A 27,197-nucleotide genomic window follows, 5' to 3' on the forward strand; every position below is an offset into this window, starting at 1 on the left:
AGAGAGAGACTATAAAAACCTGTAATGTAAAAATACTGAAATCCAAGTTCATTTTCTTGAGCTTGATGATCTGGTGCCCAAAAATTAAGAAGGAGAATTTGGGAGAATTGGTCAGTACAACCATTGGTATGTTACAGCAAATTCACACTTGGATGAGAGGGAGAGAGCCAGAAAGAGTAGAATGTGGACTGAGGCCAAAATGTGCTCCCAGTCAGAGGGCCTGTTGTGGGCTCATTAAAATCATGAGACCCAACTAAGGTGAGAAACATGAGCCCGTCCTAATGGTCGGCACAAAAGGAGGGCCTACACCTGTGAGGACAGAGGTACACGGAGAGGGTGGACACAGGGCTGGGGGCTCAGCAGCAAGAGGAGGCGCAACACATGGGGCGAGGGCAGGTGGCGATGCCACATGTGAGGTGATAGCAAGTGGTGTGGCAGGAGACCTGGCCACAGACTTGGTGGGGACAGCAACAGGGGCGGCAGCAGTGGCTACAACAAAAGAGGTGGCAACAGCAGCTAGCAGTGCAACAACTGGAACAACAGCAGGTGGACCAGCAACACACAGATTGGCAGCAGCTGGAAATGCAGCAACTTGACACTTAGCCCCTGCGGCGGCGGCAGGTCTCCTGGCAGCAGCCATGGTCACAGCCCTGGTCAGAGCAGACGGAGCCACAACAGGAGCTGACCCTGGTGTCAATGAAAGGAATGGGGTTCCATGGGTGGGTATGAGTAGGGCTCCATGAGGGTGGTTTCTTGAGTTTGAATGAATATGTCCTTAGATGGTTTTACCATGAGCAATACTCTTTCCTTGTTGTTTTTCCTACTGGGACATCAGTTAATATTATTAAGTTAATAATTGTGTTTATCAGGTTAAGTATGCCAAAATCTAGGGAAAGCACCATTTCCTCTTTACAGTATTACGATTCGTTGAAGCTCATCAAGCCACGTGAAACCACTTTTGTCTTTCTCCTTCTGTCTAACTTGTCTCCTAAATTAGAAATTCATATGATATTCTGTGATTGAGTTTTTACATCTGCCACCTTTTTCCCTTTTTTGTGTATGACTCCACGATAATACTTTGAGGATGGCTATTACAAGGCCAAGTCTATGTTAAAGTGGAAAAATGCGTGCTACTGTCAGGTGAAGTGCTGATAGGAAATAGGAGGAAAGACTCAGCATTGGGGTTCCTGTGTACAATGTAAAGAGACTGATTTTTTACATATAAAGTGGTATACACATATATAGTAAAGAGTGATATATAATATATAGTGAATAGTGATGTGTAACATAGTAGTAAGTTATATATTATGTATGTTAAATACATACGTCTCTGTATCTCCAGATCTAATCTTTCATTATTTGTTTTATTCTCTCTCTCAGTACGCCTTTTGATATTTAAGAAGGTTTGTGTTTTGTGCTAATGGTTACCTCTATAGACATATATTTATATAATGCCAGATGAACCCAAATTTTTGGTTACTATCAATTGATTCTCTACTTTTAGAAATATTGAAATTATCTACTTATTTTATCACCTGTTCCTTCAGCATCAGCTATGATGAACTCACAGTTAAGACCCATAGGCAATTGGCAAAATTTTTCTACTTCATGTATTCTCTTTCCTTTTCTCCATTTTCTGATAATTGCACTGTATCTATGTGTCAGTTCATAGCCATTACAGGGGCGATCAGCCATCACACTGCCTCTCTCGTGTTCATCATTCATTCTTAGTTCTACAGGATGTATATAAAATGTCAGCTCCATTACTGCAGAGTTTTGTGTGTTGGTCCCTGTTGTTACCCCAGTACATTCATCAGTGTCTCCCATATAATAAATGTCTAACAAATACTTTTTGAATAAACGAATGAAGAAATTAGCATTTGGAAGGATCGATGGAAGCAGACTAACTTTTCAGCGAAAACATTGGGCCCTCATTTCTGCATGGAAACAATTGACAGGCACTCCGTAGTACTCTCTGATGTGGCCAGGCTGTCTGCCATTCGCCAGTTTCCACCAAACCCATTGTCCTATCAAGGACCTACCTCACTCATCTGGGTTACCTGCCTGTCCCCTCAATGCATGTGCATTTCAACCTTTCCTATCCAAAGAAAGAATGAGACATGGCTGAGGTCCTGTTGTAAATGTGGCAGAACCAGTGCACACTTGTATTGCTGTGCAGGTGACATCCATGAGTGCAAGGCTGAATAGAAACCTGTAACCTGTGCTAAGCAGCACATTGCACAGATGTGATGCCAGATGTGACGCAGGAAGCATGTATTGTATTCTTTGCATTCATATACACAGAGTCCTCCAGACTTCTAGTTCTCATTTTTTAATTTTTTTTACCTAAGACAGATTCATAGTGCTGGGTGATTTGCCCATGAAATAAGGAGGCACCTAGAAAAAATCAGGCAGTGAATAATGGAAACTGACTTTTACTGAGAAGCAACAAGACCATATTGTGTGTCCTACGAATACACTTGTCTAGAAACTGAAGACAGACAGAATCTTAAGGGAGCAACAATCACACTGATTTTTAGTGCAGGGAAGTGTAACTTTATTTTGGTACAGAAATATTTCAAGTTACAGAAAAGTACTAGAACAAGAAAGTTAGGAGAATGATTTCACCAGTTGTCAGGGTGAAGGGTAAAATCTGTGACTGTGTATGTGCTCCAGGCCATGTCCATCTTCAGTAGCGTGACCTGGTACCTCATTGGCATTATGAGGCCCAGTTCTGTTGAGCAATATCAACCTTACTCCATGTGTCAGCACAAAAGGAGGGTCTACATCTGTGGGGACAGACGTAAAGAGAGAGGATGGACACAGGGCCGGGGGCTCAGCAGCAAGAGGAGGCGCAGCACATGGGGCGAGGGCAGGTGGCAATGACACAGGTGGGGCGATAGCAGTTGGTGTGGCAGGAGACCTGGCCACAGACTGGGCGGAGGCAACAGCAGGGGCAGCAGCAGGGGCGACAGCAGCTGGAGCCACAGCAGCTGGAACCACAGCAGGAGGGGCGACAGCAGCTAGAAATGCAACAGGATGGGCGGCAGCAGCTGCTACCACAGCAGCTAGAACCACAGCAGGAGGGGCGGCAGCAGCTGGAGATGCAGCAGGTGGGCCTGCAACAGCTGGAGCCACAGCAGCTGGGGCGGCAGCAGCTGGAGATGCAGCAGGTGGGCCTGCAGCAGGAGGAACCACAGCAGCTGGGGCGGCAGCAGGTGGTCCTGCAGCAGGTGGTCTGGCAGCAGCTGGGGCGGCAGCAGGTCTCCTGGCAGCAGCCTTGGCCACAGCCCTGGTCAGAGCAGATGGAACCACAACAAGAGTTGACCATGGTGTCAGAGGGTGGAGGGTCTGGGTGAGTTTCCAGGAGAGTGAGATTCTCAAGTTTGGGAGTCTCCTTGCCAGATGACCCCTTTTATACCCAGCTGAGGGACTTCCATGATTATGAAAAAACTATTTCCTTGTTTTTATGTTAATTACTAAATGAAATTAGTAAATTATATTATGGTATTTTTCCAAGAAGTAGTTATTTCCCTTTTCTCAAGTCCCCTAGTGTTCTCACATGAATCACCATTTATGTTTCTCCTTTGCTTGCAGTGTCACAAGGTTTCACTCCCTGAATATCATGTGACTCAGGCAGATCACTATCTCTTGTCTGTTTCTCATCTTTGTATGATTTGGGGAGAGCTTCTGTTGGGGCTAGGATCCCTGGTGGAAAAATTTGTGTATCAATCAGATGGAATGCTGGTAGGAAAGAAGGAAGTAAGCTCATCTTTTTGAGTGTGAGAAATGAAGAAACATATGATTCATTGTTTGTATTCTGGGTGTTCATTGTGCTAAGGAAATTACTAGGATATTCCAAGCTGTGTTATTTTTCATCAGCCTGATGCACTTTGAAACAGTTAGCAAAGACTCATCTAGGATAGATCAGTGTTGATTTTTAGAAATATTTCTGCTCCGGTAGAGTAATTGGGATGATCTGCCTTTTGAAGTAATTGGGAGTTTTTGATCTGCCTTTTGAAATATCAAAATAGGTCATGGTTATACTTTATGGAGGTTTCATTAACATGTTTTTCAAATATTCTAAGCTAAAAAGTGTAGTAGTTTTTGTAGTATCGCTTATCTGTAAGATTTTCCTAGATGAATTAAGGGAATATAAATGACATATTCATCATCCTACATGTATTTACACAGAAAATTGCATCCATAAAGTTTTGTAATCAAAGCCTCATATGATTATACTCTAAAATAAGAGGTCTTCTTCAGTGCCACAGGCATTCAGGGAAAAAGTACATTCAAGAAAAGAACCCACATGTCTTAACCCTCATGCTGCTCTGAGTTAATGGAGCAGAGTGCGTTATTAACATACTGTGATATTGTGATTGATAACAAGAAATACCTATTTGGTGTTTGACCCAGTTCCTGGCACAGAGCTCCTAAAACCCTTGGAATTTCCTGTGATAGGAGTGAGGAAGGTGTCTTTTGTAATATCAATGAAGTGATTTTGGAAACCAACCTTATGATTGGAGGATTGGAACTTTCAGTACCAGCCACACTAAACCTCTGTGGAGGGGAGAGGGGTTGAAGGTTAAATCAATCACGAGTGGTCAATGATTTAATCAATTATGACTGTGTAATGAAGCCTCCATAAGAACCCAGAAGGATGAGGTTCACAGAGCATATGGGTTGGTGAACATGTAGAGGTGAAGGGAAGGTAATGCACTTAGAGAGGGCATGGAAGCTCTGCTCCTTTTCCCCATACCTGCCCTTTGCATCTCTTCCATCCAGTTATTCCTGAGTTATCGTTTTATGATAAACCTATGCTCTGGTAAGTGAAATGTTTCTCTGAGTTTTGTGAGCCATTTGAGCAAATTAGTCTAACCTGAGGAGGGCATTGTGGGAATCTCTGATTTATATCCAGTCAGTCACAAGTATAGGTGACAATATGGGATGCTGACTGGCTTCTGAAGTGGGGGTGGCAATCTTGTGGGACTAAACCCTTAACCTGTAGAATCTGATGCTATCTCTGGATAGACATTGTCAGAATTAAGTTGAATTGTAGGACACCCAGGTGGTGTCTGGAGCATTGTTTGTGGGAGGTGTGAGGAAATCAGTGGAACTGGGTCCAGAACCTAATTTACATATAAAAATGGTACATGACACGTCTATGAAGTCATTAAAAATCCCATTGTCAGTAAACATGTATGGACATGTATTCTGCAGAACTACCATCAAATTCCCTTTTATGGGCCTAAGGACCTCTTGAAATTCACTATTCATATAATATTTTCCTTTTTTTTTTTTGAATTGGCTGTGAACATTGTATATTTTCCTAAATAGTTCAAACTAAGATCTGTAGTCCCTTCCACATATTACTTATATTGCAATAAAAGAGAAGAATATATGACATTTAAACAATTCCCTTAGAATTTACCTGTATGCCCCAAACATGCTTGCTCACTGTTTAATTTTTCTTTTAGAGAATAGGGACTATACATACCCAGTAAAGTTGCCTCAAGCTAGGTAATTGAATTATGATTTGATGCCACCATAGCCCATTTTCCCAAGGGGCTAGAAACTTTTTCCCCACCCCCAACTCTCCCCACTCTTTGAATTAACTCTCTGATCAGGCCCACTGAGCTGGGCTGTGGATTGCGTCACTCTCTCTATATCCCAGCATGGCTGAGACATGAAAAGAAAATCATCCCTTTGGCAGGAGTACAGGAAAACTTCAATGTTACTTTGCACCATCTCAGATGGGAAGAAGTGAAAAGTAAAAACCAAAACAAAGTAGTCTCTGGAGAAAGGTTTTTATACTTTGCATCTTTTATATTTTAAATTTTAATTTAAACCTTTTGAATATCCTGTGTGTGCGTGCACATATGTGTTTAAAAAGGAAGACACATAGTAAGACGTATCCCTTTCACCTTTCTTCCCAGGTCCCCTTCTTGGAGGCAGGCAGAGTTTCCAGTTTTTTTGTGAATCCTTCTGGAGATACTTAATCCATAAGAAACCAATAGGAATACTTATTCATTTCTTTCACTTGTACAAATGGAGCATATCAGCTCTTCCTGCATTGCTGGTTTCCCCTGAAGCATTCAGATAGCATTTACACAGCTTTGCCATTCTTTTTCTTTTACAGTAGCATAGTATTCCATTTAATGAATGTAACATAATTTATTGAGGCAGTCTGCATTGTTGGACATTTAGTTTGTTTCCAGTCTTTTGATAGTATATACAGCGCTGCAGTGAATAAGCTTGTTCATACGTAATTTCACATGTGAGTATTTTCTGTAAGATAAATTCCTAAAGAAATAGAATTACAGGATCAAAGAGTATACATTCATTTATAGTGTTTGTTAGACAATGCCAACTTCACCTTCCATAGAGATTGTGCCGGTTTACTCTTCTAGCACTGTGTGAATGCTTGTTTTCTCCATTTTTATTAACACAGTGATACATGTGATACACAGATACATATAGTCATCTATTAATACATACTGGGGGTGCCAAAAAATGTATACAAGTGGACACTTTGGCCAACATTGCTCAAACAGTAGTTTGCCATAATCAGAAGTGTCTGGACGCTGATGGTGACCACTTTGAGCACCTCTTGTAATTGCAGAAGTCAAACATGACTTGTATTCATCTTTTGTTATCGGTATATATTGAGTATTACCATTTTAATACAGTTTTTCTTTCTTAAAATGTGTATACACTTTTTGGCACCCTCTGTATACAGACATCTGCCTGCCTTTCTTTCTTTCTTTATGCCTATCTATCTATCTGTCTATCTATCTATATTAATATGATAGGTAGGTGTAAACGTTTCTCCATGTGATTTGAATTTGTATTTCTCTTATTGTGAGATTGAGCAGCTCTTCAAATGTTTAAGAGCTATTTGTATTTCCTTTCGTATAAGGAAAATTGTAGAAAACCGTCCATATTTGTAATTTATGTTTTTGTTTTTTCTACTGGGTTTAGTCTTTATATACTGATTTTTGCAGGAACTTGTTATGTATAAAAATTAGCCATTTTATGTAACGTGAATTTCAGATCTTTTTACTAGTTTGTCTTTTTTACTTTGCTCATGTGGTTTTTGCCACATAGATGTTTTCTTTTGATACAGTCAAATTTATTAATTTTTTCTTTTATGGCTTCTGGGATTGGTGTCATACTTAGAAAGGCCTTTCCTGTTGCAAATTTGCATAAACATGGTCTCATAGTTTCTTCTGTTATGTTCAAAGTTTCATGTTTCCTATTTTCAAATATTAATCCATTAGGAATTTATATTGTTATGAGATAATGAGGTTTAGATGTTTTTTAAATTTGATATGATCATAACCCAGCACCATTTTTTTAAAAGATTTTATTGGGGAAGTGTATCGATAAGTATTATCGATTGCTGTGCACAGACTTATTTTCAAGGCCCGATACGCAAGACACACCACCACAAGTCGGGATGAAGGGGTTAAAGAGTTTTATTACAAAGTGAAAGTAAGTAAGACAAGACAGAGATTAGAGGAATATATTATCATACCACTAACAAGCAAGGAGGCAATTCATCATACTACCAGGGCCCGGTCAATTAGAGTCGTAGAAACAGCAATGGCCTTTCATCAGCAGGGCAAAATCCCAATCAAGTAAAGTTATCAGCACGGGCAAAACATCATGCGCAGAAACAGCACCGGTAAAAAATCAACACGGGCAAAACATCATGCGCAGAAACAGCACAGGTAAAAAATCAACACGGGCAAAACATCATGCGCAGAAACAGCACCTGCCCTTCACGAGCGAAACACCTTACAGCAGCCCAGGCGTCCGGGGAACAACTGTTTCTGTTGCTAATCCGCCTTCTGGGGTTTTGAGGACTTCACTAACAACAGCAGCAAGGAGCCAATAAGCATACGTGTTAACAACACAAGGAACTGGTCTCGGACCTGGCTAGGAGCCAGGGCCAGTCCTTGGTACGAGATTAGATGTATCAGAGTTCAGCCCACCTGTGGCAAGGCGAAGGCCAGGCTCCACATCCTGTAAATATTTTCTTGGTCCTTGGGAGGGTAGCCAATCCTTCCAAGGCCAAGCACGTATCCCAGCCACTGTGAGAGTTTACATCCCCAAATGTTCCCAGGCAGACATTCATATATTCTATTCCTTACAGGAAGGGGAACAGGACTTTATTGGGGAACAGTGTGTACTTCCAGGACTTTTTCTTTTCCAAGTCAAGTTGTTGTCCTTTCAATCCTAGTTGTGGAGGGTGCTGTTCCGCTTCAAGTTGTTGTCCTTTCAGTCTTAGTTGTGGAGGGCGCAGCTCAGCTCCACATCCAGTTGCCGTTGCTAGTTGCAGGGGGCACAGCCCACCATCCCTTGCAGAAGTCAAACCGGCAACCTTGTGGTTGAGAGGACACGCTCCAACCAACCGAGCCATCCGGGAGCTCAGCGGCAGCTCAGCTCAAGGTGCCGTGTTCAATCTTAGTTGCAGGGGGCGGAGCCCACCATTCCTTGAGGGACTCAAGGAGTTGAACTGGCAACCTTGTGGTTGAGAGCCCATCCACTGGCCCATGTGGGAATCGAACCGGCAGCCTTCAGAGTTAGGAGCATGGAACTCTAACCACCTGAGCCACCGGGCTGGCCCCCAACACCATTTTTTAAACAATACATTTTTCCCCTACTGATTTGAAATGCCACCTTTTCATATACTGTATTCCCTCATGTATTTTCTATTTCTGGACTTGTTTTAACAATTTCTTTAATGGTTTTTCATGCACTAGTACCAAATAATCAATTATAGGATTAATTTACTCTTAATGGTTATCAAGTCCAAGCACACCTCACTAGATTATGGCAATATGCAAGTGAACTCAAATGTCTGTGTAGCCAAGCAGTAAATGTGTACTGGGTTCCCTGCCATGAGAAAGTAAATTGCACCTGGCTGGACTCTGATACTGGCTTTGTAAAGAATGCATTAATTGAGCCTGTAATTGCATACCAGTCTTGATAGCCTTGTTGTGCTTCCTGTAAAGTTCTTACATTATTAGTTACAGCTGAAGCAATCAGGGAAATGATCTTGTTTAATCACCAAGATTCCACTGTTAACCTCTAGGAACTGTCTTTCCATATACTAGCCAGACAGGACTGTTAAAGGGAGTTTAATGGGATTAAAACTCTTACTTCAGCTATTTCCTTAATCAGAATAGTCATCTCTTGTTGCTCTTCTGGAATTTATATTGCTTAGTATTTGCTACCTAGAAGGGCTTGAGCAATTCCAAAGGTACATATTTAACATGGCCAAATTTTAATTTACTTAAAATCCATCTCACTGTGCATTCAGGTAAACTTGATGGGACCATTGAATAATCACTCCAGTCACACTTTGTCGTTCATAACCATTTCTACCTTGGTTTTCTCTACCATGATATTTGCAGTCTCACTTTTGGAGCATCCAGAGCACCCTAACTCTCCCTGACCGGAATTACTGTACATGGACGGAGTGCCTGCAGGCAGCACTCCTAAGAAGTTTTGCATGCCACCTTTTAGGCTACTTCACCCAAATCCTTGCACAGCATTGAGACCTCTGGGGTAACTGTGCCTTGCTGGAATGAGCCCTGGGTACGGAGCTTTTCTTGTTGCTTTCTTTATGCTCTAACCACACTTTTATAAATCTCCCGTTTATTACCCAGACTCAGTGTGCCATCTTGTTCCCACTGTGATGTAGTTCTGGTAAAAACAGGAAATTATAAGCCTCATATACTTTAATACTGAAAAAGGGAGTATTAAAACCTATATTCTTTGATTTAGGCCTAGCTAATAAAGTATAATGCTAAAACCAGAACCGGCATCCTATAATTATCAGTTATTAAGGAAGAACATATGGGAGGATAAAGGATTTGTTAATTCCAGTATATGGCAATACAGAGCTGTAGAACATTTTAGAGTAAGCTGAAAAGGTGAAGCTGAAAAATGTCTGTGACACTCTTCTATGATTTACTAAGACTGTAACACTCAACCTGTGTTGGGGTGAAACCCACTTTATATCATCCTCCACCCGGTTTGTGTCTTGAAACCTTAAATTTTTTTTAAAAAATTTCAGAAATAACAATCTACTCTTAGTTACACTTGTTAAGTTATTTGAAAATATAGCAAATACATAGAACTCTGATATATGAAAATTTGAGGTTAAAATGTTTTTAATATACTTCAGATTATGAACTAAAACTTATAGACCCTTATATTTGTATAAAAATATTATTGTATATATTTTGACACATTTATGATCCTAAGGAGGATTATTCTTACCTGAGTTTTGGTGATGAGAAAACTGAGTCTCAAAGAAATATCCTGCACATTCTCTTAAGTAACACCAAGCAAGGTGATAAAAGCCTAAAATGAGAGGGTAAAACCATCAAGATGGGAAACTTCAATATGAGAGGTTAAAATTAGGAAGGAGTTTCAGTCTTGAAATACTAAAAATTTGAGCATCTCTTTATAAAAAGTTCTAGAATTTTGATGGAAAAGTTGCCATGGACTTTATAAACATCCAGATATCTGAATTTAGAGGGTGCACTTATTATTCTGAGATAAAGTTTATTGTTTAAAGAGGAAAAAAGGAGAAAGGAAGAAAAGGAGGAAGGGAGGGAAGAAGGGAGGGGAGGAAGGAAGGGAAGGAAGGAAGGGGGAAGGAAATAAGGGAGAAAAGAAGAGGGAGGAAGAAAGGAAAAAGTACTTGAGCTAGATAGAACACCCACAATTCACACAAGCAAACAATGGGGCATACTGGAAGTAGAAATATAGTCAAATGAAATTTAGTTGACTTTATGATCTATGCACTGAAGATTCTAAGGGACATTTGAGACGTACGAGTATATCAAAGTTATAGAGGACAGTGAAACAATTATACAAACATTTTTTGCTCTTTTGTCAAAGAGAACACTATGCTAAGATAGTGTTCTAGCCTAGGTAGTGTTTCAATAGCAGTAACAATAAAAATGATATTTTTGAGAGCTTGCATTATGTGCCCCACTCTATGCTAAGTGTAGCACATGGATTATGTCTTTGAGCCTTTGAAGAATATAATGTGTTATTCCCATTTCACAGAGAAAAAAACTGAGGCTTGAAGAGGTTAAATAACTTTGCCCGTGTCATACAACAAATGTCCAGTGGAGTCTCAGTTCCAGCATATTTAACTACTCTTGAATTTGCTCTCCTGCATTTGAAGCAAGATTCCTTGGTGTGAAGTGCTAGGGAAAGCCACACATACACACATGCACACACACATCAAATCATTAACAAATCAGGAGATTTCAATATCAGGGGAAATGGCTGTTTATTAAGAACATATGGAAACAGTGTTCTGTGAGATCATCACATTCAGCTTCTACTTAGGTGAAACATTGCTGGTATAAAAATAGATGCATCTGGGCCTGGGTTAAAATCATTGGACAGGCGTGTTTTCATCTTTCATTTCCTAGAACTGAACACCAACTCTGAATGTGAAATCAGAAGAGTTGGCAGCTAAAAGTTCATTCCCCTGTCACTGACTGGCTCCAACACATTTTATATATGACTCGTAAGGACATCCATGGTGTGACAAAGATTACAGGCAGAGATTCAGCAGCAGGAAGAAGCACAGCACATGGGGCGAGGGCAGGTGGCGATGACACAGGTGGGGCGATAGCAGTTGGTGTGACAGGAGACCTGGCCACAGACTGGGCGGAGGCAGCAGCAGGGGCAGCAGCAGGGGCGGCAGCAGCTGGAGCCACAGCAGGAGGGACGACAGCAGCTAGAAATGCAACAGGAGGGGCGGCAGCAGCAGGAGCCACAGCAGCTGGGCCTGCAGCAGGTGGTCTGGCAGCAGCTGGGGCGGCAGCAGCTAGAGATGCAGCAGGTGGGCCTGCAGCAGCTGGAGCCACAGCAGCTGGGGCGGCAGCAGCTGGACACACAACAGCTGGGGCGGCAGCAGCTGGAACCACAGCAGCTGGGGCGGCAGCAGGTGGTCCTGCAGCAGGTGGTCTGGCAGCAGCTGGGGCAGCAGCAGGTCTCCTGGCAGCAGTCTTGGCCACAGCCCTGGTCAGAGCAGACGGAGCCACAACAGGAGTTGACCATGGTGTCAGAGGGTGGAGGGTCTGGGTGGGTTTTCAGGAGAGTGAGTTTCTCGAGTTTGGGAGTCTCCTCATGCCCCATCCTCTTATATACTGTCTGAACAGGATGAGTTGTCAACACGTTTTCCTTGTTTTTGTTTACCTAATGTTTCAGTAAGATGAGATTACACAATAATGTTTATCCATTTAATGGTTTAAACTTGTTGGAAACAACATTTTCCTTTCCAGATATGATCAATTCTATCTGATTTGCTCTTCCTCTGATTCACACCTGCTGGCATCTTCTGGACCACACTCTCCTCATCTTCCTCTACAGAGGGCTGTCATGTGATATTTGGCATTCCGAGTTACATTTCCTACTTGCCCCCCGACCCCCGCGTATCCCTTATCAAGGTGGGATTTGGGCAGATGCATTTCTGGTTGTGCATTTCTTCCAATGACTAATGGAGAAGAAATCCGATCTGCATAGTGTGGCCTCTGGCGTGGGACAAGAGAAAAATGACCCCTGTGGGTCCTTTTTGAGCAATGAGGAAGGGGACAGCTCTACATGTGTGATATTGGGGACCTCTACCCCACTGGAATGGGCTCCCTTAGATGTTTCAAACCTTGGATCAAGTTATTACGCTAAAAATCCTGGCAGGCAATTTATCTCTATGATTTCTGTTCCTACAACATTCCAACGCTCATTAAAGAGTTACTTTGCTGTCATACATGTTTGTTCACATCTCTCCAGCTGGTCTCTTAGATTCTGGAAGACATAGCCTCATGTTTTACTCCTCATCTCATTCTTAATTAAAAATATTTCTTCAGTAGACAAAAGAAAATTAAAGTGTTGAATCAGAACGTCCCTCTCCTCAGAACTTATCTCCAGAGCTGGGAAATCTACAGCACAAGATTTTTGGATTAATTTGAAACGTGCATGTATTTTAGTCAATTCTACCTTATTTAATTACTATTTGCACTTATCCTCTATTTGGTGATTGTTCAACTTGAGCGTGTAGCAGAATCCTCTGAGGGCTTATTAAAAAGTGGATACTCCTCCCAGAGTTTCTGATTGCAGGGCAGAGCTTACGGTTCAGCTCTTCTAACAAGTACCCAGACAATACTGATGCTGAAGGTCCAAGAACCACACTTAGAGACTGACTGCTGTATTCGGTTCACTCAAACTTTTCAGAAGTGCCTGTATCCAATTCCTGCCCTGTTTAGAAAGCAGATCTGTCAAGTGGATAATCTGAGAGACACAAATTGCCAGGCATTGCGGTTGCATGTGATTTAGTTGCGATTACACATGTGATTCAGAGTCTCCTCCCAGGGAATTTACAGTTTGCTGAGAAGACCACACACACATACACACACACACACACACACACACACACACACACACAACTATAATACAACGTGAAAAAGCAACATCAAATGACAGTAGTGTAATTTAACTAAAAGACTTGTACTTAAGGCAAATTAGCCAACCTAACAATTTGGTAAAGACAGATTTATTCATAGACACGTATTTCTAGTCACTGTTTTAAATTTGTTTTCCATGATTTATTTTACATTTTAGGTAAAATTTGCATACATTGAACTGCATGAATCCTAAGTGTACAATGTAATGAATGTTGATAAATAGACACATCCATGTAACCCCACACCTAGCAAGTATACCATTATACCGGAAAGTTCCACGTGTGACTTCAGTAAACTCCCCAATGCTATAGAGGCACCCACTGTTTTAATATTTTTCACCATGGATTAGTTACGATCTCGAACTTCAAACAAAAGATAGTGAATGATAATATAGTATAATTTCTTTTTTGTCTGGCACCTTGAGCTTGGTATATGTCTGTGAGAATTGCTAATGTTGATGCATGAATCTCTAGAGCATTCAGAACTGTTCTAACAGTACGAAGGTTTAATGCTGTTACCAGCAGTTTCAGGGTGACCAGCTGTCTCTGCTTGCTTGGGACTGAAGGACTTCTGAGAAGTCAGGACTCTCAGTGTTAAAATTAGGAAAGCCCCAGGCAAACAAAAACAAGTTAGTCACCCTTTCATGACATCTTTAAAGGTCTTAATTAGGACATTTAAAGACCAAGCCCCTTGCAATATCTGTATCACAACTTACTTAGCAAACGCTTGATTTACATGTTTCCATTTTGTAGGTCTGTGTTTGTAGAGCTAGAGGACATGAGGTGCTGAATAGTTATATTGTGAGGCAACATGGTGTCCCTAGGGGAGAGGTGGTCACTTGATTCGCTATGAGATGCTGAGGGAAAAGAAAAAAGAAAAACAAATATTTAAAAGAGAGTTTTTGATTACTAGGGGAGTTTCCTATATAAATTCAGGTAGATTAAGAAAACCCTTTCACAACAGCTGCAAAGGCAAAGTGCATTCTCTTATAGAGAAGTGTGCAGAAAATCAGCCCCTCGACCAGTAGTTTGCAAAGCTGGCTGCATGTTGGAATCACATGGGGAGTGGTCAAAAGTACCGAGGCCTGGGTCTTGCCCGGAAATATTCTAATTTAACTGGTCTGGTGTCTGGCCTGGCTCAGAAGTCTTTAAACCCTTCATGTAATCTTAATGTGTAGCCAAGTTTGAGACTTACCTCCTTAAACTCTCTATATTACATATGTTTGTATAATATTAAATTGGGAACAGAAGTAACTAAAATATTAAAATATAATTGGTAGCACCTAAACGATCCTGAATTTGAAACACTGAACTTTGAGCAATTTCAGACTGAAACACTGATAATTCTCTTTACTCTTTTAGATCATTCTAATACCGAAACCTGGTATTATATATATAATACCTACCCGGATGAGAGTGGAACAATGGGGCATGAACCACAGTGGGAAATTACTATAGACAGCACACTGGATGTTTTTAAAAAATGGAAATCAAAACCAGGAGAGATATCACTCTATGTACTCCTTGCTAAAAATTCTACCCATAGTCTGGCGAAATGTAATTGATAATTAATATGAGGGGCATACACACAAATTATGTGTTGTTTACCTAAAGCTGTCCCTCTTTTATTACATAGAGTAGATGAAGTGTAATAATACAAAAGTATTATTCTTTTGTGTCCTTTTGTTTTCCTTTTTAAACTAATTGCTTTATTATCCTGCAGAATTCTATAATAAAAGAGCTTAGGTAGGTAAACATCTAGGAAATTCGAATGAAGTGGACCCAATGGATATTTGCAGTCACCTTGAGGAACTTGTGTCTCGCTGGGAAATGGGACACTGCATGTTAATATATGCCTTAAGAATGGCATGCAAAACAGGTTTTTCTTATCAGGTTTGACATACAGTACATTAGTACTCATTATTTTTTATAAATACTTGGTATGTATTTTGTCTGTAGGTATGTACTACCACTAACTGAATTACAGTGACGTCGTGATAATATGATCTAAATAGAAACACTTATAATAGGTATGGCTAAATGATAGGGATATTAAACGATATTACTGGTCATGCTATTAAGTAGTATAATATATGTAATTAGAACAATATTTAAAATAATATAAATGCCCATCTACCACTGATTGAATTTTTCTTTGTTCTTTGTCTTCAATCAATGCTTAATTTAATCTTTGTTTTTTGATATTAAATACAGCAAGCATTTCAGTTCACCCTGATTTTTTAAAAAATTCTTTCTTATTGTGAAAAGTACACCCAGTAGTCCCCCCCTTATCTATGGGGGATATATTCCAAGACTCCCAGAGGATGCCTGAAACTGCAGATAGCAATGAACCCTATATAGACTACATTTTTTCCTGTAGATATACATCTATGATAAAGTTTAATTTATAAATCAGGCACAGTAATAGATAAGCAAACATAACTGATACCAAAATAGAACATAACTAATAGAACAAAATAGAACAAAAAAGATTATGTGAACGGGGTCTCTCAGCAAACTAGCACAAATTTCTTTTTGCTTCCTGACAATTTCACAGATAGAAGATCCATTTTTATTGTAGATCTCAGCAACCTCAGCATACGATTTTTAATCTTTATTTATTAAGTCAAGAACTTTCACTTTTTCACTTCAACGAAGCACTTTACAGCTTCTCTGGCATATCCGAATTGCCAGCATCACTACTCTTGCATTTGGGGGTCATTGTTAAGTGAAATAAGGGTTACTTGAATACCAGCACTGCAATCTGATAACCGAGATGGCTACTAAAACGACTGACAGGCGGGGAGTATGTACAGTGTGGATGCGCTGGCCACCGGGATGATTCACAGCCCAGGTGGGACGGAGCAGGATGGCGCGAGGTTTCCTCACACTGCTCAGAATGGCATGCAGTTTAAAACTTATGAACTATTTATTTCTGGAATCTTCCATTTACTATTTTCAGACCATGGTTGACTATGTGTAACTGGAACTATGGAAAGTGAAACCACAGATTTGGGGTGGAGGGTACACTGAAAATCTATAGAATATACATGATTAATATAATAAATAATTAAGAAGCAAACATTGATATACCCAACGCCCAAGTCAAGAAATAGAGCGTTGCTATCACCAAGAGGGCCCTTGATTATCATCTCTTGACCACATCTCCCTCCTTCCACTCTACAGGTAACCACTGTCCTGATTTTTAAAGTAATCTTTTCATTGATTTTCCTTATAGTTTTACCACCTAGGTATGCATCCTAAGCAATATAGTTTAGTTTTACATGTTTTAAATTTTGTATAAATGAGTCTTCCTATTTATATTATGTGTTTTATTCTTTCACTCAGTATTATGTAAGGGGGTGGTAGGCAGCCTCTAAGATGACCCAGTGATTTCTACCTCTCTGTTTCATGGTCTTACAGAATTCTCTCCCTGTGAGTAACTTGCTTCTCACCAACAGCATATGGCAACCTCAAGTGATTAAGTTACAAAAGATTGTAACTTCCATCTTGCTAGCCAACTTTCTCTCTCACTGGCTTTGATGAAGAGATCTACTGTGTGGGAGAGATCTGTGCTGGAAAACACTGAGCACAGTCTCCATTCAGCAAGGAACTGAGGCTCTCACTCCGATGGCCCTGGAGGAATTGAATCCTGTAACAACCATGTAAGTAGTTTGGAAGTAGATTTTTCCCCAGTCAAGACATTAGATGGGACGCCAGTGGCAGCTGACACCTTGACTGCAGCGTTGTAAAAGACTGAAATAGTGAGCTCAGGTAAGCTGTACCTGGATTTTTAATCCACAATATAGAATGATTTAATGAGCAGATTACTCCTATAGACATTTGAGCTTCAATGCAACTGAGGACCTCTGGAGACGGTACAATATGCCCCCACGAGAGAGGAAAGAAGCTAGAGCATTTACCACTCCCATCCCCTGGTTGAGCACTGTTCCTACAGATATTAACTCCCCTAGCCTTCCCCGAGCTGGCTCACTCACCAGGAGAAGGACCACGGCAAAGTTCTAGGTCCTGGCTCTAAGAAAGCATCTTTCTATGGTAAAATCAGTATTCTAAGGGAACAGAAGTGGAAATCCAGAAATCACATGCCATGTAGTCTGATCTCTGCAGAGAAGAACAATGGAAGAATTGACAAGTCAAGGAGAAAAAATAATGAGACACAATGCTCTTGTATTTGTATGCCTGGAAAATTAAGATTTATTTAAGATTTGGGGAAATTCCATATAAGAAAATCTGGCAGGGAACAATCAGGGTGACATGTTGGTTAACAGATTGCAGAGAAAATTTACACTGTGTGTTCATTGATAGTGTTCATTGGGTGGGAGGGACAGTATATTTGGAGGCCAAAATAAGTTTAAGAATCAGTTGGAACTGAGATTTTACAGTCGGCCTCTCCTGACTCAGTTCATTGGGACATCAGGGAGGTGGGTTGACAAAAACCAGGTGAGTGCAGGTCAGGGCCATCAGCAGCAAGAACCACTAGAGCAGACTGGGCGGCAGCAGGTGGTCTGGCAGCAGCTGGGGCGACAGCAGCTAGAGATGCAGCAGGTGGGCCTGCAGCAGCTGGAACCACAGCAGGCGGGGCGGCAGCAGCTGGAAATGCAGCAGCTGGGGCGGCAGCAGGTCTGGCAGCAGCTGGGGCGGCAGCAACTAGAGATGCAGCAGGTGGGCCTGCAGCAGCTGGAGCCACAGCAGCTGGGGCGGCAGCAGCTGGACACACAACAGCTGGGGCGGCAGCAGGTGGTCCTGCAGCAGGTTGTCTGGCAGCAGGTGGGGCGGCAGCAGCTAGAGCCACAGCAGGAGGGGCCACAGCAGGTGGAGCCCCAGCAGCTGGGCCTGCAACAGGTGGTCTGGCAGCAGCTGGGGCGGCAGCAGCTAGAGATGCAGCAGGTGGGCCTGCAGCAGGAGGAACCACAGCAGCTGGGGCGGCAACAGGTGGTCCTGCAGCAGGTGGTCTGGCAGCAGCTGGGACGGCAGCAGGTCTCCTGGCAGCAGCCTTGGCCACAGCCCTGGTCAGAGCAGACGGAGCCACAACAGGAGTTGACCATGGTGTCAGAGGATGGAGGGTCTGGGTGGGTTTTCAGGAAGGTGGGTTTGGAAGGTTTGGAGGTCTGCTTGTCCCCGGTCCCCTTTTATACCCTACTGAGGGGCTGCTGTCATCAGATGCAGTGCTCTTTCCTTGTCACTGTTTGTGCTAATAAACCGGTGATTATCAAATTAGCCAAGTTTGTTTTCCTGGTTAACCTTTTCAAGATGAATGGAAAACAGTTTCCTTGTCCTGCGGCGTTAGGATTCATCCCTGCAGCTCTTCCTGAATCACTCCTTCTGTGTCTCTCTTGAGTTAGCTTCCTCAAAGGAAGCAGTCACGTGGTTTCTGCCTCTAGATGGTGTATGTGTTTGCACAGCACAGCTCTTTAGGTGATAAAGATTCTATTAGACCCACATTCCTTTTGGTGATCTGGGAGGATAAAACTGCATTTAGTCTGATGGTTCATTCATTGTGGGTCAGGTGGGCAGAGAAGTTTTGAGTGTGAAACGGCATCACCGGCATGAAAATAAGAAGAGTTCTAGGACCTTTTCCCCTCCTTCCTCTGAGTCATGACCCACCTAGACTTTCTCATGGGAAGCAGCATGAGATCTATCCTCTTAACAAGTTTTAAGTTCATCATAACATATTGTTAAAACTTGTTCATCTTAAAAAAGAACAAAAACTTGTTCATCTTGTATAATGTTACCTTTATACCCATTGAACAACTACCCATTTCCTCCTCCCACACTCACCGTCCCTAAAACCCACCGTTTTATTTTCTGCTTCCATGAGTTTGACCCCTTTAGGTATCTCATGTAGGTGGAATCATGCAGTATTTGTACTTCAGTGACTAACTTATTTCACTTAGCATGATGTCTTCCAGGTCCATCCATGTTGTTGGAATTGGCCAGACTACCTTTTTCTTTTTCTCCCTTCCCTCCTTCCTTCCTTCCTTCCTTCCTTCCTTCCTTCCTTCCTTCCTTCCTTCTTTCTTTCTTTCTTTCTTTTCCCTCTCTCTCTCTCTCTCTCTCTCTCTCTCTCCCTCCCTCCCTTTCTTTTTTTTTTTTTTTTGAAATGCTGAATAATATTCACTTCCATTAAGGTATTAGTGTTGGCATTCAGGATGTAATTCAGGGTTTAATGGTTCCTACCATTACTGGTTGGCAGTAAGTATGGACTTAAACTGAAGTTAATATCATGTGAAACACCTGTCTTTTTCATTGCCAAGGTCTTCAACCTTTGTTATAGATATGCAGTGCATAGGTATAGACCAGCAGTCCTCAATCTCTTCTACCTGATACCAGGAGTCACATGGCTCATTTTAACAATGTTATACCTGGGGAAGAGGGGCTGAGAGGGAATGCAACTTTAGGGTATGTGGGTAGCTCAAATCAGTTCTCCCACGAAATTTAGATATAGTCACTCCTCTCCAGTGTCTGCGCCATGTTGCATTAATAACTATTCATCTAGTTCTAAGAAAGGCTCTGACATTTCATCTTGTTAGATTTGGTCTCTTGTGTAAGGGTGTCGAAAGCATTGAAAACCATGATTCTCTCATTCAACATATTCAATCTTTCCCAACTTCGTGGCCTCCAAATATTTTGATGAAAAGACTCATATTTTATTACTCATTTTTATATTTTATGACAAGACTGTCAATCAAGTTGAGATATCCTTAGCACTGTTCTCAGGATGACTAGTCCAAGACAGGAATGATTACTACCCCCAAACCATCCTACGGTTGAAACTGATACTATTTGAAATAACATAATACAAAAACAGAATTTTGCAGGAAGTGTCCTGGAAGTGTTCTTCTTTCTGTCAGAATTTACTTAGCCCCCAAGGAGAAAAAAATGCATATAAAGAACCAACCAATGAACTGTCAGAACCCCTCATTTTTTGAAACACTAGTCAGCTAGTCATATGGTTGCTGCATGTGAGAGATTGACTTGCCCCAAATTACTATAATGGATGATAATTGATAAGTGGGTGTCTCATGGAGAGACAAAAAAAATTGACTAACCATGGTGAGGGTGTTTAATGGAATGGCTTCCTCCATAGATAGTCATGGAGGGGTTTAGTGTCAGCTTGTTCCAGAGGAAGCATCAAAAACCAGATGGAGGAGATTGGATCAAACGGGTTTGATGATCCCTTTCTACTTTAATTGACTTATAAGTCTAATAAACCAAACTCCTTATGATGCTTTTTTTTTAATTCCTGGCCAGTTTCTACTTCTGTCCTGGCCCTAGTTTCCAGGTTGCTTTATCTAGGACAATATCAACCTGGGCTCCTGATTGGACCTCTGCTGGGAAATCTGGCTGGTGTTCTGAATCTCCATTGTCTATAACCCTGGTGAGCCCAGATATAGCATTTTATTAGAAAGGTCCTGCTTTTTCTGTCACAGTAAGTTGAGGAAACAAAAATCAGATTTCAAGTTGTTGTGGGAGTAAAGGCCATATAGAGCCCTATTATGGAGTCTGAAAAAAAACTCCTAGATTTCCATATGTCTTTGTATTTGGGGAAATGAATGTCCCCTAGGAGTCCTGATGACAGCCCTACTGATGACTCAGTAGATATAATATTTGTTTATATTAATTGGCTATATATTTTTTCTTCATGTTGTGTGTGTGTGTGTGTGTGTGTGTGTTGCTTAGGATAAGATTAAGACTGGAAATCTCACATGATTTCTTTTAGAACTTTAACAGTTTCATTTTTATATTGAGTTTTTCATCTAAATGAAATTTTTTAAATTAAATTTATTGTGGTGACAACGGTTAGTAAAATTACATAGGTTTCAAGTATGCAATTCTATAGTATATCGTCTGTGTATCATATTGTGTACTCACCAGCCAGAGTCAGTTCTCTTTCCATCACCATATATTTGACCCCCTTTACCCTTGTTTTGGTTTAATGCATGAAGTAGTATCGCTTCTTCCTTTCCTTCTTTCTTTATCCAGAAGTTAATTAGCTGTCTCTACCATTTTAAAGACAATCCTTTCCTTCCATGGTGATTATAGAATACCACTTTTTGTTATACTTAATTCCTCTAAGCTTTTGAGTCTATTTCTGGACTCCATTCAAGGGCACACCTCACTGTTTGCAAATCACTGGGTAGGAGGCTCTCTAATATGGCTTTCAGTTCTAAAATCCATAAATGTATGACTTTTAAAAATTCTGTTTTATTTGAATACTCATGTTTTCCTTTCTTTTACCTATATACGTTCATGTTTTTATTTTAGAATTTATCATTGTTTTCAGATTTAGTCACGTAAAATCATATTTTTAAGAATATTCACTGTCATAGGATATAGTAAATGTCCCTTTGTGCTCATTCAAAGAAGGATAGAATTCAAAACAAAATACCTCAACGTACATGACCTAATGATAATCTTGCTGAGATGAATTATGACTTAGGAAAGTGATACAGAACTATCAGAAAATTATTTTTCTCTATAGGTATATTTCTTGGTTACTGCTAAATCTACCAATGCCACCTAAATGTTGATCATAGCTAAGTATTTATGTTGAACCTGTATTTTTATTCTTCTAGCAACATATTTTACCTGCTTCATTTCTGTCTGCCTTTTAAAATTTACTGAGACATAAACTGTATGATTATCCAACAAAAGTGATATTTAGATTCTCAGAAGAAAAGAATAATTCTCTTGCAAGGAAGACAAAAATATAAGAACCCTTTAGTTGAAGAAGAAAATAATAAGGTTTATGATGAAAGTTTTAAAAGCCACAAAGAACAAGAGGTAAAGAAAAGAGACAAATTTACTAAATTCAAGAGTATTAAAATTAGACAGTATGTCTTGCACCTGAAAAGTGGAAGTGTTTGCTTACAAGTTGGAAGCCTCAAAAAATATTTCCAAATAATAAATCAATCAATCAGTTGGGACTCTTAATTTGAAATAGCCCAGACGTCCTTCGCAGGTGAATGGTTGAACACATCAAGTTGTAATACATTCATACGGTGGAGTACTGCTCAGCAGTGAAAGCTGTTGATGTACTGAACAACTTGTATGATCGCAAGGGAAGGATGCTGAGTGTTAAAAGCCAATCACTAAAGGTTACACACTGTAAGATTCCATTTGTAAAACATAGTTTAAATAAAATTATAGAGATAGAGAACAGAATAGTGGTAGCCAATAAGCTATGAGGCATGAGTGGGTATGGCTGTAAAGGGATAAAATGAGCGAGCTTTATGGAGACAGAACAGCTCTGTATCTTGATTGCAATGGTGGTTATACAAATCTATACATATGATAAAATTGCGTAGAACTACACACACACACACACACACACACAGACAAAAGTGCATGTAATACTGGTAAAATTTGAACGAGTTCTGTGGATTGCACCAATGTCAACTTCTAAATTTGGTATGTACTGTATATATGTGACTATTGGGGGAAATTGGGTACAGGGTACACGGGACGTTGCTGTACTGTTTTTTTCAACTTCTTGTGAATCTATACTTATCTCAAAATAAAATGTAAAATGAGGCTAATTGTATATAAAAGGGAGCATGACTTTATCTACCAGGTTCCTTTATGTCATTGAATCTTTATGACAACTTTAAATTTTTCCTCTCAGTCAATTTTTTTATTTGAGAAATGAAGAGATTCTTATAGGTATGAGATAAAATCTGAAAATTCTAGTCTGCTGCCTTGAAGTCCGAAACATAGAGTTTTTAAAGTATTATTTTTGTTAAGCATAAGAATACAACATAAGACATACCCTTCAGAACATTTTAAGTATACAAAACAGTAGCTATAAGCATTATGCTATATAATAGATCCCTAGAACTTACTTATCTTGCATAACAGAAACTTTGTATCCTTTGACCAACATCTCCATTTCTTCCTTCTTTCAGCCCCTGGCAATCACCATTGTACTCTCTGCTTCTATGAGTTTAACTATTTTAGATTCCAAATATAAGGAGATTGTACTGTATTTGTCTTTGTGTCTGGTTTATTTCAATGAGTATAACGTCCCCCAGGTCCATCCATGTTGTTGAAAATGGCAGGATTTGCTTCATTTTTATTGCTGCATAGTACGCTGTTATGTGTATATATGTATATCAACTTTTCTTGTGTCCACCTGTTGATGGACACTTAGGTTGTTTTTATATCTTAGCTATTGTGAATAATGTTGCCATAAACACGGGAGTGCTAGTATCCCTTTGAGATCCTGATTTCAATTCCTTTGGATAAATACCCAGAAATGGCATTGCTGGATTCAGTGGTAGTTCTATTTTTAGTTTGCTGAGGAACCTCCATACTATTCTCCATAAGAGCTGTACCAGTTTACATTCTTACCAACAGTGTGCCAGGGTTCCCTTTTCCCCACATCCTTGTCAACAGTTGATAAGGTGTTTAACAGTTGATAAACAGCTATCTTTTGGGGATTTTTGTTTTTTAAATAATAACCGTCCTAACTGGTGTGAGGTGTTATCTTCTTGTGGTTTTGATTGTATTCCCTGATGATTAATGACTTTATGACAACCTTGATAGGTAGGTATTGTTCTCTTTTCTTCAGAGAAAAAGCAGTCTTAGGTTGAGAGAGAGTTTAAGTAACATGTTGAAGATCACCATTGGTGTGTGGTACAATCAGAATTCAGACCTAACTCTAATTCCCAAGTGCATGGGCAATTATCCTCTATACTGAGCTGCCTCTATTTAAATTGATTTAAAGCGATGAATGCATGGATTATAGATTACTGGAGACTTTTTTTTTTTTTTGGAAGCAGTTGTAATCTATAGCTCTCTTGTATTATCTGTATTAAGTTCAAGATGCCTCTCTTTAAACCTTTTCTTATTTCTGCTGTAAAACTGAATTCTGGTCTGGATAAAAATCTCATTGATGAGTGCCAACTTAATTCTTCCATTGTAGGGTCCCCTGAGATCATGTGTGTTGTGCAGAAAAGAGACAGCAATGTGTATTGAACATTTCATTAATAAGAAATAATGAGAGATTAGCAATTTTAGTGCCTTTAATGCCACAAAGTTTTATTGGGGAACATCAAGCAATTCTACATGAAAATGGATTCCATAGAAAAACATTCGAAAGAAAAAAACCTAGAAGAGGAACATTTGAAAACGTCTACATTTTGAATCAGAATTCTAAAAGAATTTGATGCAGAATCTGACTATAAATTCTGATTCACTATTAGTAAGATGTTTCTACAAAAAAAGATAAATGATAGTAGAGAGTCCAGAGGTTTCCATATCAGTCCATGGGTCTGTTTATAAGTTCATCACAGGAAGTGCCACGTGTTTTGTTGAATGGGATGCTCTCTGCCTGGACTGAAGGATTGGGTCAAGGCGGTTCAAATTCAAAACAGGACACTTAGCAGCAAGAACCGCCACAGCTGCTGGGGCGGCAGCAGGTTGTTCTACAGCAGGTGGTCTGGCAGCAGACTGGACGGCAGCAGCTGGGGCGGCAGCAGGTGGGCTGACAGCACACAGACTGGTAACACTGGGGCCTGCAGCAGCTGGACACACAGCAGCTGGGGCGGCAGCAGGTGGTCCTGCAGCAGGTGGTCTGACAGCAGGTGGGACGGCAGCAGCTGGACACACAGCAGCTGGGGCGGCAGCAGGTGGGACGACAGCAGGTGGGACGACAGCAGGTGGGACGACAACAAGTGGGTTGACAGCACACAGACTGGCAACACTGAGGCCTACAGCAGCTGGACACACAGCAACTAGGGCGGCAGCAAGTGGTCCTGCAGCAGGTGGTCTGGCAGCAGCTGGGGCGGCAGCAGGTCTCCTGGCAGCAGCCTTGGCCACAGCCCTGGTCAGAGCAGACGGAGCCACAACAAGAGTTGACCATGGTGTGAGAGGGTGGAGGGTCTAGGTGGGTTTCCAGAAGAGGGTATTTCTTGAATCTGTAAGTCTTCTTGCATCTGGTTCCCTTTTATACCCTGCTGAGGGAGCTCTTTTCTTGTTATTGTTTACCCTAATAAGTAATTGTTCAATTAGGCAATTAGGTTTTCCAAATTGGATGGAAAACATTTTTTCCTTTTCCTGATGGGTTAGGATTTACCACATTGACTCTTTCTGAATCATATCTTGGTTGTTTTCCTTTGTATGCATCATCTTAGTTCAACTGCTGGTAAAATAGTCTAAGCTAAATGTGTTGACTATCACTTAATGAGCTCTTTCTTCCTGAATCATCTTTCATTCCTTCCTGTGGGCATCATCTCTGTTTACAGATATCGCAGCTCCTTCCATAGAGCAGTTGTCATGTAGGCTTTGACATGAAGTAGTGCACATTTCACTCTTCCCCATCTTTGGGTCTTAACCATGTTCACAATTTTTGCAGTATTCCTTATGGAAAAAAAGATTTAGTCACATGTCCAATCGATGTAGAAGGAAATCTCAGAAGGATGGAATTTTAATGTGGGAAACATGGTAAAATCGATCAGTGTGGTCAGTTGTAAGGAAAAAATGGTCAGTCAGCGTTTAGGAGAATCCCCAGGACACCCAGACTGTGTTCTGGTCCCATTTCCTGGACTTGAAAATATTGGTAGATTTCTTCTTTATAAAGAACAAATGTATCTGCATGGATATAGCCCTTCAGGAATCACCACTGGAATTAATAACAGTGCTTATATTACTGAAAATACTTACATTCATACACAAAATGGAATATACAATGTAACCTCAATTATGTAAAAAATATACAGAAAACTATTGACTTAATTATCATAAATAGTAGTAATTATCTCTGGTTGATGGGCTTATGGAAACTTAGTTTTCTTCTAGACACTTTTATCTTCTAGCTTTCTTTAATGACTTATTTTTCTTTTGTAAACAAGAAAAAAAAATTTTTTTAAACTTTGTCATGCTACTACATTATTTAGAGATCTAAGGGAGGAAGAAACTTTCCTCTACCCTCTTCAGTTCTTTTGGCTGGTCTAAAAATGAAATTTAAATGAGACAGATTAACGAGAAAATAACCAAATTTAATTACATATGTATGTATGGCAACCCCACATACATAAAAGGTTCAGGGACAGAAATTTAAAATGAGGAATATATATGGCATTTTGAGGTAAAGATGAGGTAAGATGCCTTGCGACTTCAGAGGGGACGAAGGTCATTTGGAGGATGACAAGAAGAGCAGGTGTTCAGTTCTTAGAAGTTTGCCATATCCTATAGATAGATCATAAAAAGGTATTTCTGTTAATAACCCTTACTATGGGCAAGGCCCCTAATTTAAATTCTTCCAGGTAATTAAGGAAGGCCAACATTTCTCTTGAGCCCACAGGGTCTTGGTTGCCTTTAGCTCAAAATAATCTGCATACCATAGAGGCACGTCTTGGGGGGGGGGGGGTATTCTGAAGCCCTACAATCTCACCTGTGACCCTCTCAACCTGCAGGTGTAGGGCACATCCCAGGCCAGCATGATGCTCACACAGTAGCACCACTTCAGCTTTACTGGTTGTTAAGATATTAAAGTTCTGTATAAACAACCACTGCCCTGAGCTCTCTGGATGCCCCCCAGTGCTACATCCCTGTGATCCAGAAGAAAAAGCTAAAGCCAAGAATCTGAGAGAGGGCTTCCAGCTCTTTCTCTATGGCTAAGCCTGACGTTCATTCTGATTAGTTGGTGACTTTGAACGACTGGTTTTTCAATATT

General features: G+C 40.6%; 1 protein-coding gene across 12 annotated transcripts; it reads right to left on the reverse strand.

Annotated features, from left to right (window-relative positions):
* Nucleotides 1-356: 356 nt before the first annotated feature.
* Nucleotides 357-25,385, reverse strand: LOC308489003 (uncharacterized protein; the record flags this gene model as incomplete). 12 transcript variants are annotated; one of them, XM_081029516.1, is made up of 3 exons in its annotated part: nucleotides 11,608-11,749; nucleotides 18,416-18,515; nucleotides 24,923-25,385. In XM_081029516.1, the coding sequence occupies 3 exons, from the start codon at nucleotides 25,383-25,385 to the stop codon at nucleotides 11,608-11,610; spliced, it is 705 nt and encodes a 234-aa protein (XP_080885642.1). The 12 variants fall into 12 exon arrangements, with proteins under 12 accessions (XP_080885648.1, XP_080885647.1, XP_080885644.1 ...); XM_081029522.1 differs by lacking the exons at nucleotides 11,608-11,749; nucleotides 18,416-18,515; nucleotides 24,923-25,385 and adding exons at nucleotides 357-598; nucleotides 3,001-3,331; XM_081029521.1 differs by lacking the exons at nucleotides 11,608-11,749; nucleotides 18,416-18,515 and adding an exon at nucleotides 2,837-3,023 and having other exon boundaries at nucleotides 24,988-25,385.
* Between the last annotated feature and the right edge of the window lie 1,812 nt (nucleotides 25,386-27,197).

The sequence above is a fragment of the Rhinolophus hipposideros genome, assembly GCF_964194185.1.
Source record: "Rhinolophus hipposideros genome assembly, chromosome: 20".
NCBI classification, from domain to species: Eukaryota; Metazoa; Chordata; class Mammalia; order Chiroptera; family Rhinolophidae; genus Rhinolophus; species Rhinolophus hipposideros.